This window comes from Sinocyclocheilus anshuiensis, unplaced genomic scaffold (assembly GCF_001515605.1).
Source record: "Sinocyclocheilus anshuiensis isolate Anshui unplaced genomic scaffold, SAMN03320099.WGS_v1.1 scaffold258, whole genome shotgun sequence".
Lineage (NCBI taxonomy): Eukaryota > Metazoa > Chordata > Actinopteri > Cypriniformes > Cyprinidae > Sinocyclocheilus > Sinocyclocheilus anshuiensis.
In genome coordinates, this window is record NW_015547636.1 from 377,344 (window position 1) to 391,306 (window position 13,963).

Here is a 13,963-nt window from a genome sequence, read left to right on the forward strand (position 1 = left end):
TATGTGTGTGTGTGTGTGTGTGTGTGTGTGTGTGTGTGTGTGTGTGTGTGAGTGTGTGTGTGTGAGTGTACAGTAAGCGCAATCGACTACGATTGGTCCGTCCAGACCAGCGCTGAGAAAAGTAACAGCTGCCAACTGACATATCCCTTTTTTTTCATACCAGAGCCGTTGAAAAAACTAAACAAATTATTCCAATAATACATAAATTTAAATGGTTGGAAATAATCTTTCCGTTTTTGTTAGAAAAATATTGTTTATCCGTTTTTATTAATGTGGTTTACTAGAGTAAATCAATACGTGGTCGTTTTAAAAAGAATTTTGTCTTCGTTCGCTTGCCGTACAGAAACGATCTCCATGGCAACTGCTATTCGCCTCAGCGGAGCATCATCGGATCTTTACCACAGACAATCACTTCGAAACGATCGTTTTGCTAGCAATTGTTTTCCTCGTTTTATTTTAATATTTTATTAACAGTTTTACACAGTTGCTTTGCTAAATACTTGGCAGTGCGTGAATGGGAATCAAAGAGACATTTCTGCTTCGCTAGCCCGCTAACGTTAGTGTGGTAGTGGAATGGATCAGTACAGTATTCTGGGCAGGATTGGGGAAGGAGCTCACGGAATTGTTTTCAAAGCCAGACACATCGAGGTACGACTGGACTGTTTTCGGTTATCTATATTAATCCTGTGTAAATGACAATAGCTTAGTTATAAAAGCTGAACACTGCGTTATCTGTATTTTCAGACAGGAGAGACGGTGGCTTTGAAAAAAGTAGCTCTGCGAAGACTTGAAGATGGAATTCCAAACCAGGCCCTACGAGAAATCAAAGCCCTGCAAGAGATTGAGGACAACCAATATGTGAGAGATACTGACCACTTAAGATTTACAACGTCAAGATAATCTCTTTTGCTTAGAACTTGAAGTAACTCTATATCTATGCAACTCACATTCTATGAATAGGGAAGCCCACTTGCTTCACATAATAAAAATGTTTTTGGAAATTCTGATATACTAAGTCATACTTTGGAGATGGAATGAAAATTATGGTAAACTAAGTCATAATTATGGCAAAAATGTGAAATGAAAGTCAAAAAAAATGACAAAAGGTTTAGAACTTAGAGATGAAAAGTCAAAATTATGACATACTAAGTCATTATGATTATGAGATCAAAAGCCTAAATTATGACAGTCAATTGTGAGATATGAAGTCATAATCGTGACTTGAAAAGTTATAATTATAAGATGAAATGTTGAAATTGACATACTAACTCATTTATGAGATGAAAGTTATGATTTATAAAATTAAAGTTATGATTTATGAAATGAAAATTATGGCAAAATTATTGTTATTGTTATTTATGAGATAAAAGTCAAAACAATATGACATAAGTTGTAATTATGTTGAGATAAAAAGTTAACATTATAAAACGTTGAAATTATGAGTCATATTTATGAGATGAAAAGTTAAAATTATGACATACTAAGTCATGTCAGTCATTTATGAGGTGACATATATGACATTTTGTTATTTATTATATGATATTTTATGAGATGAAAGTCAATATTATAACATAAGAATTATCGGTCTTAACTATGACATACCATGGCATAATTATGACATTAAAAAATGTACGAGATGAAAAGTCAAAATTATGACATACTAAGTCATCACGACAGTAAATTATGAGAAAAGAAAAAAAAAAAAAACATACTAAGGTGAAATGATGAAAAGTCATTGATAAAAAGTTGAAATTGTGACATACTATGTCATAATGACAGAAAGTCATATTTATAAGATGAAAGTCAAAACTATAACAGAAGGTTGAAATTATAAAAAGTCATAACTATAACAAAAAGTCAAATCTTTTGTCACGGTTATGACTTTTTATGTCATCATTTCAACTTTTTGTCATAATTGTGACTTTTTGTGCCATTTTGATTTACTATTTGATTTATAGTTTCATTATTTGATCTCATTATTTTATTCATATTTTGATCATCTCCATAGGTGGTGAAGCTGAAGGACGTCTTCCCCCACGGCACAGGCTTTGTGCTGGTGTTTGAGTACATGTTGTCAGATCTGTCAGAAGTCATTCGGAATTCCCAGCGTCCTCTCACCGCATCCCAGGTCAAAGGTTACATGATGATGCTGCTGAAAGGAGTGGCTTTCTGCCACGAGAACTCCATCATGCACCGGGTGAGACTGTGTTCCTGATGCCATTACATTTTTCCTTCACTGTGATCTGTCCTATATATGTGCTTCACATGTATTTGTGTGTAGGATCTGAAGCCTGCAAACCTTCTAATCAGCTCGACGGGTCACCTGAAGATCGCTGACTTCGGTCTGGCCAGGCTCTTTTCCAATGAAGGAGATCGTCTGTACAGTCACCAGGTGGCCACCAGGTGATCATTTACTAGAGCTTCTGTCATGCTAGCATTGAGCTCCATTGGTCCTAACAGTGAGTTTCAGCTACAACATACAGGTGCATCTCAATAAATTAGAATGTCATGGAAAAGTTCATTTATTTCAGTAATTCAACTCAAATTGTGAAACTCGTGTATTAAATAAATTCAATGCACACAGACTGAAGTAGTTTAAGTCTTTGGTTCTTTTAATTGTGATGATTTTGGCTCACATTTAACAAAACCCACCAATTCACTATCTCAACAAATTAGAATACTTCATAAGACCAATAAAAAAAACATTTTTAGTGAATTGTTGGCCTTCTGGAAAGTATGTTCATTTACTGTACATGTACTCAATACTTGGTAGGGGCTCCTTTTGCTTTAATTACTGCCTCAATTCGGCGTGGCATGGAGGTGATCAGTTTGTGGCACTGCTGAGGTGGTATGGAAGCCCAGGTTTCTATGAAGATATTTTGTGAATTTCCTACCGTAAATATATCAAAACTTAACTATTGATTAGTAATATGCATTGCTAAGCACTTCATTTGGACAACTTTAAAGGCGATTTTCGCAATATTTTGATTTTTTTTTTGCACCGTCAGATTGCATGTTTTCAAATAGTTGTATCTCGGCCAAATGTTGTCCTATCTTAACAAACCATACATAAATGGAACGCTTATTTATTCAGCTTTTCAGATATTGAGTATAAATCTCAATAAATAAAAAAAAGACCCTTATGACTGGTTTTGTGGTCCAGGGTCACATATGACTAAAAATATTTGTTGTGCTGTGTTTCAGATGGTACAGAGCGCCAGAACTTTTGTATGGTGCCCGGAAATATGATGAAGGAGTTGATCTCTGGTAAGGAATTGTGGAATCATTTTTCCAGTCACCAACTTTTTTAATGTAATATTTCATTGTTTATTATAAATGAACTATCAACTATCAGTTTTATCTATTTCTATCTATTTTACAATGAATTATAATTTCTCTAAGAATAATCCAATGTATTATGGAATTACTGAGTCTTTTTTTGGAAATTATTTCAGATGAATTGTACCAAAATAATTAAATCAAACTAAATTGTGTCAGATTTCATAATATTATGAGTACAAATCGTATTCAAATGAGCATCAAGGCAAATATTTAGGTACTTGCTAGTAGTTCATTTTGTGAACGTTCTCTTTCCTCAAGTGTCCACTAGATGGCAGTAGTGCCTATTCTACGCTCATCAGGTGTCTCTGTGTGTCTCTTCTGGCTTGTTTCAGGGCAGTGGGCTGTATTTTTGGGGAGCTGTTGAACAACTCTCCACTTTTCCCCGGGGAGAATGACATTGAGCAGTTGTGCTGTGTGTTACGAGTGCTGGGAACTCCCAACCACAAAGTTTGGCCAGTGAGCTCTCATTTACATTCGCTATGCCTGTTCATCATTAAGTTTAGATTAGAGCAACATGACACACAATGGGTGAACTGTGTGTGAATGTTTTGCCTATGATGATTCAATCTAGGAAATAACAGAACTACCAGACTACAATAAGATCACGTTTAAAGAAAACCCCCCCATTCCTTTGGAGGAGATCGTGCCTGACACGTCACCGCAAGCTGTGGACCTGCTGAAGAAGTTCCTCGTCTATCAGTCCAAACAGAGGATCAGTGCTAGACAGGTGCACATTTGAAGTTCTGTGCAGGTTCATTCAGTCATGTACATCGAATGAGACTCATAATGCCCCGTCTCTCTCCTCAGGCTTTGCTCCATCCGTATTTCTTCACAGACCCTCTCCCGGTTCATCACTCAGAGCTGCCCATCCCTCAGCGTGGAGGAAAGCACTCCAGACAGCGCATGCAACCCCCTTATGAATTCACAGTGGATCGACCTTTACACGAGAGCTTGGTGGACCCCAGTCTGATCCAGAGACATGCGCGGAGCTGTTTATGACAGCGGTATGAGCAGAAATGTAGGGCTTTGTACTTTGTTTCACACCAGGAAGTGGCCCATTAAGTCATACACATTTATTTCATTTTTTAAGGACAATGAAAAAAGAAATAACATGTTTAAATTATATGTTATACAGGAATAGGCTATATAATGTTTCAATTTTGCTGAATATACTTTTAGTGAACATGTCTAGCTTTATTTTTCTGTTATATGTGTTTAAATTTCATAAAATATTTTCAATAAATTATCGATTATTAATAATCAATACGCAAAAAGTCATAATTATGACAAAAAGTCCAAACATTTGTCACAATTATGATTTGTTTTTGTCATTATGATTTACCAAAGCATGATTTGTCATTTCTTGAGGATGAAATTAAATAAAATAAATGTGCAAATAATTTATTATAATGCTCTATTATACAGGTTATATAGTGTTTCCATTTTGCTGAGTATACTTTTAGTAAACTTTCAAATGGCCTAGATTTACTTTTTTGTGATAGGTGTTTAAATTTCTAATGAAGATTTTTTTTAAAGAAATAATCAATTATGGGATGAAAATTATGACATACTAAGATATTGTCATATTTATGAGATGAAAGTCAAAAGTATGAGTCATAATTATGACATAAAGTCAAAACATTTGTCATAATTTTGACTTATAATGATTTACCAAAGCATGATTTGTCATTTGTTGATGATGACAAAAGAAATAAAATATTCAGATCATTTTTTATAATGCTCTATTATACAGGAATAGGTTATATAATGTTTCAGTTTTGCTGATCATAGTTTTAGTGAACTTTCAAATGGCATGTCTAACTGTATTTGTTTATACATATTTCCGTTTCGATTTATATGCAATAAGTTACAGTACACATGCTAGAGGAGTAGCCTATTTGACTTGATATCATCTCAAGCTGTTTTACTTACTCCACTTCAGAGGAATTGTAAAATGAGAATGGAAAAAAAAGTATTCTTCCTTTTTCCTCAACAACCATTAACCTTATCGTTTCACACCAGCCGGTGTAAATGAACTGGTTTGGGTTTTATTCAGTTAGGCCCAGCTTTATATGGTAACGGATGTACCAGAACAGGTTTGGTCATGTAGTTTAGTGCCAACACTCTTCAGAGCACCATGTTTTTGCATCGCCAGGTAACTAGTTTTAAATCATACACTACCGTTCAAACATTTGGGGTCAGTTAGATTTTTTTCAAATAAATTAATACTTTTATTCAGCAGGGATGCATTAAATTGATCAAAAGTGACAGTGAAGACATTTATAATGTTACAAAGATTTCTATTTCAGATAAATGCTGTTCTTTTGAACTGAAACAGATGTATCCACAAAATATGAAACAGCACAACTCTTTTCAACATAATTATAAGAATAAGATAATAATAAGAAATGTTTCTTGAGCAGCAAATCAGCATATTAGAATGATTTCTGAAGAATCGTGTGACACTGAAGACTGGAGTAATGATGCTGAAAACTCAGCTATTTCATTACGGGAATAAATTACATTCTAAAATATATTCAAATAGAAAACAGCTGTTTTAAATAGTAACAACATTTAACAATTTTTCTGCTTTTACTGTATTTATGATCAAATAAATGCAGCCTTGGTGAGCATAAGAGACTTCGGCCACACTTTATTTGAAGGTGTCCTTGTTACAGTGTAATTACACATTTAAGTGCTGAGTAATATTATAATTAACTACATGTAGGCCTACTTACTATATGGTTTGGCTTGCATGTAATTATGCATAATTTATTGTTATTACAATAGTAAGTACATGTAACGTGTAACAAGGACACCTTCAAATAAAGTGTTACCGAGACTTCTTTCAAAAGAGTAAAAACATCTTACCAGCTTAAAACTTCTGAGCATTAGTGTACATCCCCTGTTATATAGTTAATAATAATAGGGAAACATTCTACCTTTCAAATGATCGTTACATTGTTGAAAAGCTGTGAAGGAAACTAGTCTTATCACCGAACATGCAAACAACTAGTTTCTATTAATAGTGCGTGAAGCAGTTCTGTCCTTGTTTTATAGCTTAGATTATTTACTTAATTACTGAATTACTTCTTTTCATTTCACTTAATTACTTTAACCACTCAGTCATAGTGGTGAATCATTTCACACAACCTCAAAGGTGGAGGCAAATACTGTAACTTCAATCAATCTTCAATTAACATAGACATGATAGTGCAGTTAGGGCACATCAACTCCAAACCAGGATTTTTGTTCTGTTGTAGTCTGTTAAAAATGTCATACTTTACATTTTTTTAGATGAATGACAGACACTCTCTAACACACAGCATCATTCACCGCTCTAATTTCCCTTCTGACTGAGCAAACAATGGGAAAGAAAACGGTACGTTTTGATTAACAAATGACTTTCACAGCCCTGCTCTGTGTGCATGTGGTCAGGCTGGATGTCTTTAGAATGATTGCAGCATTTGTCTCTATTTGCATTAGTGCGATCCGCTCAACTGCCCTCTTGTGTTACATATTAACCTGCACTTTGCATCTATCATTGGCTCCACTTTCCCTTTTGTTCCATCAGTGGTTTGGCTTTTATCAAGATTTTTTTTATGTTGGTTATAATTCATCAAATTTATAGCAAGTTTAGTTAAAGGGATAGTTCACATTTATCAAAATAAATACTGTTATTTGCTAATATCTTATTGCTAAAATATCTTGTCAGAGATTGTCAAAATTTGGAAAGACATGAGAGTGAGTAAATGATGGCAGAATTCATATAATAATTTCTCTATATTGTATTTTATATATATATATACATATATAATAAAGAAAAAAATTGAGAATTTACTCAAATGTATATTTGATTCAACTTCCACATAGAAACCTTTCTGTGTGTTTTAGCAGATATTTGATTTTGGTAATTTTACTCTTTGCATATTTGTAATTCTCATTTGCAGTGCAGACTGATGTGGGATATTTCCAGACTTTTTTGTGCATTTGTACTCATGAGGCACCACTTTTGCTGAAGCTGACCTGTCTTTGGCTCCGCCCACTGTCCCCACATGTCTAACCTCAATCACCCACAATGCCAGAGCACAGAAACCTTCACACATAAAGTTCTGCCCCATCAGCGGCGCTCATCTTCATCGCAGACACCTGTCCTGAAGACTGAAGAGATAAGCTCAGGTATGCCACTTTACAATCAGATCTACATTACCATATCTACAGCTGCATTAGCAAAGCAAACAATGCAAGTGATGCTTATCATGTTTTTAGAGTCATTTGATTCTAAATGTAATTTCTGTTAAATGGACAGGTGAGACTGTCATTGCTGTTGTGATTTGTCATGCACTTTGCTATGTGAAAGTATGGGTTTTGTGAGAATATGATTTGAAATGTAAATATGGTCTTGTGCACATATAATAAATGTTATTGCGATTGATTTCCAAAGATATAATGTTTTTCTGAAATGTATTTCTATGTGGTCTCTTACAGCTTTTAACTGAAGATATTCTATTGCAGTTATTGAAACAAATAATAGTTTAGACTGTAACTGATACACTTCATGCAAAAAAAATCCTCATTGCACTACACTTTAACATGCTACTGCAGAATATATATATATGTATATAAATGTGTGTGTAAAAAGTTCCTGACAGACATGGAGACCTCCGTTGAACAGGCTCGCTGGGTTTCCTCCTCCATGGTATCATCAGAGGTGATGCCCTCTTACCCAACTGACTCCAGTTATATGGTCCACACTGAAGAGGGTTTGATGTTCCCCTGCAGTGATGCCGATTACAGCAGCCTGCCCTCTTTGTTCAGCAGCCCGATCCATGGCTGTCCATCTGGAGCTTTTCAAAACAGCCCAGGTACAGAACACAGCACACTGTATTATGGCAGTATCACATGGTACTTTGATATACACTACCTACCATTCATCCAATCGCTGTGAGATTTTTAAATGCTTTTGAAAGAGAAGCATCTTACTCTCACCATATTTGATTAAAAAAAAACAGTAATATTGTGAAATATTTCAATTTAAAAATCACTATTTTCTGTTTTGATATATTTTGAAATGCAATTTATTCCTGTGATGAAAAGCTGAATTTTCAGCATCATTACTCCAGTCTTCAGTGTCACGTGATCCTTCAGAAATCATTCTGCTGATTTGCTGTTTTAGAATAGAAAGTTAGAAAATACAGCATTTATTTAAAATAGAAATCTGTTGTAACATTATAAATGTCTTTACTGTAATTTTTGATGAATTTAATGCATTCTTCGTGGATAGAAGTATTAATTTCTCTAAATACGTTTACATCATACATTAAGAACTATGCCATAATATTAGCATGTCCAAAATGTACTGTGCTGCCCTATGAAGTAAAAAGCCAATAAATAATATAACAAAGACCCTCTAGTACAGAGAAAATATATGTAAGCCAAAACTTGTACTTCAGTATTTAAAAGGTAATTTACAATGCATTACAGTCATTTTGATGCACCTAGATGTTAAGCTAAAAATCAGTATCTTAAAACTTGGTTTTAAAGTTGTTTGACATCTTCAGCAATGGTTATATTTCAAATGTATGGCTAAAGGCTGTGTTTTGTCTTTTCACAAGGACAGATTACCCTAGCTGTGACCAGTTACACTAAAAAGAATGTCGTTGGCTGTTTTAAGTAAAAGTTGAATTAAAAAAAGTGATTCATTTGTCTCCAGAAACTTGATTTCAGTTCCTTGAAATCAAGTGCCTAACTGAATAAAACCCAAACCAGTTCATTTACACCGGCTGGTGTGAAACGATAAGGTTAATGGTTGTTGAGGAAAACAATTCCTCTGAAGTGGAGTAAGTAAAACATCTTGAGATGATATCAAGTCAAATAGGCTACTCCTCTAGCATGTGTACTGTAACTTATAGCATGTAAATCGAAACGGAAATTTGTATATACAAATACAGTTAGACATGCCGTTTGTTCCTTGAGCTTTCCTTCCTCTCTCCCTCAGTATATCCTGTTTACTCCTCTCCATTCCTCGGAAACCTGTCCTGGCTGGAAAGTTCTAACAGCCCCGCTCTAACCAACCTCTTCCCATCATCCCCATCATCCTGGCACAGCAGTGCGTTTTCTAAGACGTCCTCGTCATCCTTCCACGGCTCCACGGCTCTCTCCTCTGCCAGACCGCCTCGTTCTGCCCTTCACTCCCCTATCCAGCACCAAAAGGAGACCTTCGGTGTGCAGGAGAGCGTGAAAGGAGAGAGGCTGAGTCCTCCTGGAGGTGTGGAGGCGTTTGGCGGTGTGTTTCCCCCCTCAGTGAGCGACTCTTTAAAAACACACTCGCAGTCACTGCCCCACTACAGTCCCTACGGGAGCTTCACGCAAGACTACAATGGTTCGCTTCTCTACACACCCTCGTCCTTCTCACCCAAATTATGCAGCAAGATGACATTCTCTCCTTTAGGTGAGGAAGCATCATAACGGGCAGATAATGTGGGGTGGTGCTGGAGTTGTGGGTAAAAACACTGCAAAAAGCAATTTTCTTATTCTCTATTTTTGTCTTGTTTTCCAGTACAAATATATTAAGTTTTGTTTTTGGATAAAATGAGCAAAAATGAACTGGCTTTTTGCGCAAAACGGGAAAAAAATGTCTGCCAATGTGGTCAGAAAGATAATCTTGTTTTCTTTTGGATTAAGTGTATTTTTCATCTTTCTGACCAGATTGGCAGAATTTCTTTTTTGTTTTAAGCCAAAACTTTTTTCTTTTCTTTTTTTTTTTCCGAAAATGACTTAATATTTTATGTCATTTTCCTTCTCAATTAAATGTATCATTGTTTAAGAATGTTTAGATATTTGTACTAGAAAAAACAAAAATACAATCTTTTTTCTGCAGTGAAGTTAAACAGTTCTAGAGTCAAAACTTTCATGATGTGATCCATTTACTTAGAGCCATACTGTGTTTTTTTTTTTATTCCGTTTTTGTTAAATTTGTTATAATATCCAAACAAACATATTTCCATACCAACATTTATAATAATTAAATATAATAATAATAAACTCAAAAATGTGAAGTCATGTTAATTTAAAATGACTCAAATCTGTTTTATACCTTTATAATATACTGACAACCACCATAACAACACAGGTGGTAATGAGAAAGCTACAAAATCAGAGTTCATCACAAGTAACTTTTCTACAAGCTGAGGTAAATACTAACACATATGACACTAAAACAATGCAATAAATATTAATTAACATAAGATGTAGCTTAAAACCCTAATGTACATAACTGGCAATAAAAACTAAGATGAATTAATCAATGAAAAATGTGAGCTGTCACACGGAATTCTGGGAATGTCAATTTACAGTTTTTAACTGTAAACTACAAGATGACTTATTCTTTTCACTTCCAAAAATTGTACATTTAACAGTTGTTTACTGTAAAATTACATTAAATTATAATTTTTAGATACAGTTTCACAGTATAGCTTAAGGGAACTTACTGTTAACCAACTAACAGGTTTTTACCCTAGTATTGTTCCTGCCAAAATTGCGATGATTTTTTTACAGAGTACAATCTTAAAGTTGAATATTCTTCAGTGGTTCTTTGCAGTACCTTTGATGAGCACTTTGATGTTACTCTGAAGGTTTTTCAGATCAGCACTTCGGTTTCTGAAATGTATAAAAATCACCAGCACATAAATGGTTTTCTAAAAAACGAAAGAATAAAAGTTCTCGTAGGACATCAAATTTAAATCTTAAAGATATTTTTGAGTGTGTGTTTCTGATCAAGCTGGGCAGTGACGTGTAAAATACAGAGTTCTGGCATGAAACTCTAGATGGCACAGTCCGATAGGTCTAACTCAATCTGACCTAATGACATCATTATCACATGGCACAGCTGATTGGTTTTCTCCTGTATCAGTAGCCTATGAGCTCACTGGTCAATATTCAAAGACCTGGCTTTTGTTTGCTGTAGCAATTCGCAGCGCACTTCAGAAACCCTCCACCTTCCCCAGCTCCACCTGTATAGATCTGCTACGAGGTGATTCATGTATGCTATGGGGGTTATTCGTATGCGTATATGTGCAGCAGCAGAATTTCCTACATGCTCACAGCAGCATGTTGTGGATGTATTGGCAGTAGCAAGTCTCGGTACACTGCTGCGTAGCAGATCTATTCCACCAAGACCAAATACATTAACATTGTCATGTACATTACCATGACAATCCCTCCGAGAGCTGTCATGACAGAACATTATTTCTGATCTTTTGTGGTGGCAGAGCCGCGTGAGTGTGTGAACTGTGGGTCCACTGCAACCCCTCTATGGCGGCGTGATGGAACGGGACATTACCTCTGCAATGCCTGCGGACTGTACCACAAGATGAACGGACAGAACAGACCCCTCATCCGGCCAAAAAAGAGACTGGTACACCTCTCCCATACTCGCTATACTGATAAAGAGAACAACCTTTTAAAAAAGACTGCATTTATTCGATCGAAAATACTATAAAACTGAAATATTATTACAATTTAATATAATAGAAAATTATTTTAACTGTAATTTATTCCTGGGATGCAAAGCTGAATTTTCAGCATCATTATAGTCTTCATTGTCACATGATCCTGCAGAAATCATTCTAATATGCTGATTTGCCACTACTTATACGTTGAAAACTGTTGCGCTGCTTAATGTTTTTGTGGAAAACGTGATACATTTGGATTCTTTGATGAATAGAAAGTTCAATAGAACAGCATATAGTTCAAATATATTAACAATTTGCAGCATTATAAATGTCTTTGCTGTCGCTTTTGATCAGTTTAAAATGTCCTTGCTGAATAAAAGTATTAATTCTGACACCAACATTTTAAACACTAGTCTATATAGGATCTATAGACTTTCTGCTATATGATATTTCTCTTTCTGTAGGTCATCAGTAAGCGAACAGGAACTCAGTGTGCGAACTGTCAGACCAGCACCACCACACTGTGGAGACGCAACGCCAGTGGAGAGCCCGTGTGTAACGCTTGCGGACTCTATTTCAAGCTTCACAATGTGAGCAACTTCACTCATTTCACATGACTTTTTTACTAAAAGGTAAAACGAGTGTCATGTTAATATAAAAAGTTGTGTCACTCAAGACTTAGCACTGCAAGAGTGGGAACTGCGGCACACAAACTGCATCCAGCACTACATTTTTGCCCGCATTTGTGCTGTTACCTGATTTGCATGAATTCGTTGTATGAATTGCATGCAAAAAAAAAAAACATTCATAGTAAATTCCTTCTTGTAGCTCTTTCAAAACATTTCGACATATCCAACATGTCAGCTTCTGAGCGTACACAACACCGTAAGGGAGTTTTTCAACCAGTTTTTCATTATTCATGCAATTCCATTTGGCCAGAAATTTGGTGTTCTGTGTCTAATACTTCAATCCTTCTCATCAGGTGAACAGACCGCTGACTATGAAAAAGGAAGGCATTCAGACACGTAACCGTAAAGTGTCCAGCAAGAACAGGAAAGGGAAAAGGTTTAGCGCCACAGAGGAGAATCTGTATTTTTCAAAGAATCCTGCGTCTGATCAGCATTTCGACTTGTATTCTCAGAGTCCAGGAGCTCTGGGTGTCTACAGCCACTCTTCCCATTCACTGCCGCCCACCGCTGCCTTCCACAGCCACACCAGCCTGCCCTACCCATACCACCCACAAGCTGCCATCTTGCCCAGCGTGGTGTGATGGAAACTGGACAGAAGACTGAGTTCATGGAAACCTGGAAAAAGTTGTACAAAACACTCACAACTGCCCAGCCATGTGTTCACATACTCAGCAAAAACATACTTGAAAGCTTAACCAATGCGGATGCATGAAAAAACATGTTGCCCTAAAAATATTTGGATGCTTAAAGGGTTAGTTCACCCAAAAATGAAAATTAGCCCATAAATTACTCACCCTCAAGTCATCCTAGGTGTATATGACTTACTTCTTTCTAAGGAAACTTTGCTTCCTTTGCTCCTGTTAACAAACGTTGGCGCATGCGCAATGCTGACCTCATACGTCATCAGCCCAGAGCTGCTTCCGTGTACAACTGTTGGCGCAAGCTAGATTAAAGTGATTATTACATTTTGAATATGGATATTTTTCTTACAAAAACGCATCAATTCGCTTACAGGAGGCCTACGACCCCCGGAGCCGTGTGAGACACTTTTTTTTTTATGGATGGGTGCTTTTTATTTAACTTCTTTTGGACTGATGCATGCAACACCCGCTGAGTGGCATTAAACAGCTTGAAAGATCAAAGACAATTTTTAATATAACTCCGACTGGATTCGTCTGAAAGAAGAAAGTCATATACACCTAGGATGACTTGAGGGTGAGTAATTTATGGGCTAATTTTCATTTTTGGGTGAACTAACCCTTTAAGGCACACATAATAGCTGAATGTCAATGCATTGTATACAAAAACATCAAATCATGTGCATTTATTTTAAAGAAAGAAAGAACAAACACACTTTTCAAGTTTGTTTGATTTGAAAAGCTTGAAAGATGACAAATATTACAACACTTTTTTTGAAGCATTAGTGTAACATGTCCATAGTTGTAAAACTAAAAAAAAAAGTTTGGGGTCAGTAAGATA

At 35.8% G+C, this 13,963-nt stretch overlaps 2 protein-coding genes across 2 annotated transcripts; both read left to right on the plus strand.

Moving 5' to 3' along the window:
- The first annotated feature begins 337 nt into the window (after nt 1-337).
- cdk20 (cyclin dependent kinase 20) lies at nt 338-4,420 on the plus strand. The gene is made up of 8 exons (XM_016503919.1): nt 338-648; nt 745-858; nt 2,009-2,197; nt 2,282-2,403; nt 3,205-3,267; nt 3,675-3,798; nt 3,914-4,069; nt 4,150-4,420. Exons 1-8 carry the CDS (start codon nt 574-576, stop codon nt 4,339-4,341), a joined length of 1,035 nt encoding a protein of 344 aa, XP_016359405.1. The 5' UTR covers nt 338-573; the 3' UTR covers nt 4,342-4,420.
- A 3,570-nt stretch (nt 4,421-7,990) lies between these two features.
- Nucleotides 7,991-13,065, plus strand: gata1b (GATA binding protein 1b). Its single transcript, XM_016503920.1, has 6 exons — nt 7,991-8,207; nt 9,341-9,525; nt 9,574-9,793; nt 11,613-11,758; nt 12,260-12,385; nt 12,778-13,065. Exons 1-6 carry the CDS (start codon nt 7,997-7,999, stop codon nt 13,063-13,065), a joined length of 1,176 nt encoding a protein of 391 aa, XP_016359406.1. The 5' UTR covers nt 7,991-7,996.
- Nucleotides 13,066-13,963: the final 898 nt, after the last annotated feature.

What these genes read in the sequence shown, in the direction of transcription:
- cdk20 (XM_016503919.1), top strand. Translation starts at nt 574, where the DNA reads ATGGATCAGTACAGTATTCTGGGCAGGATTGGGGAAGGAGCTCACGGA. An exon ending in CCAACCACAAAGTTTGGCCA is followed by an intron (nt 3,799 to 3,913) that starts GTGAGCTCTCAT and finishes GATTCAATCTAG; the next exon opens with GAAATAACAGAACTACCAGA. An exon ending in AGAGGATCAGTGCTAGACAG is followed by an intron (nt 4,070 to 4,149) that starts GTGCACATTTGA and finishes CTCTCTCCTCAG; the next exon opens with GCTTTGCTCCATCCGTATTT.
- gata1b (XM_016503920.1), top strand. Translation starts at nt 7,997, where the DNA reads ATGGAGACCTCCGTTGAACAGGCTCGCTGGGTTTCCTCCTCCATGGTA. An exon ending in AGCTTTTCAAAACAGCCCAG is followed by an intron (nt 8,208 to 9,340) that starts GTACAGAACACA and finishes TCTCTCCCTCAG; the next exon opens with TATATCCTGTTTACTCCTCT. An exon ending in TCTATTTCAAGCTTCACAAT is followed by an intron (nt 12,386 to 12,777) that starts GTGAGCAACTTC and finishes CCTTCTCATCAG; the next exon opens with GTGAACAGACCGCTGACTAT.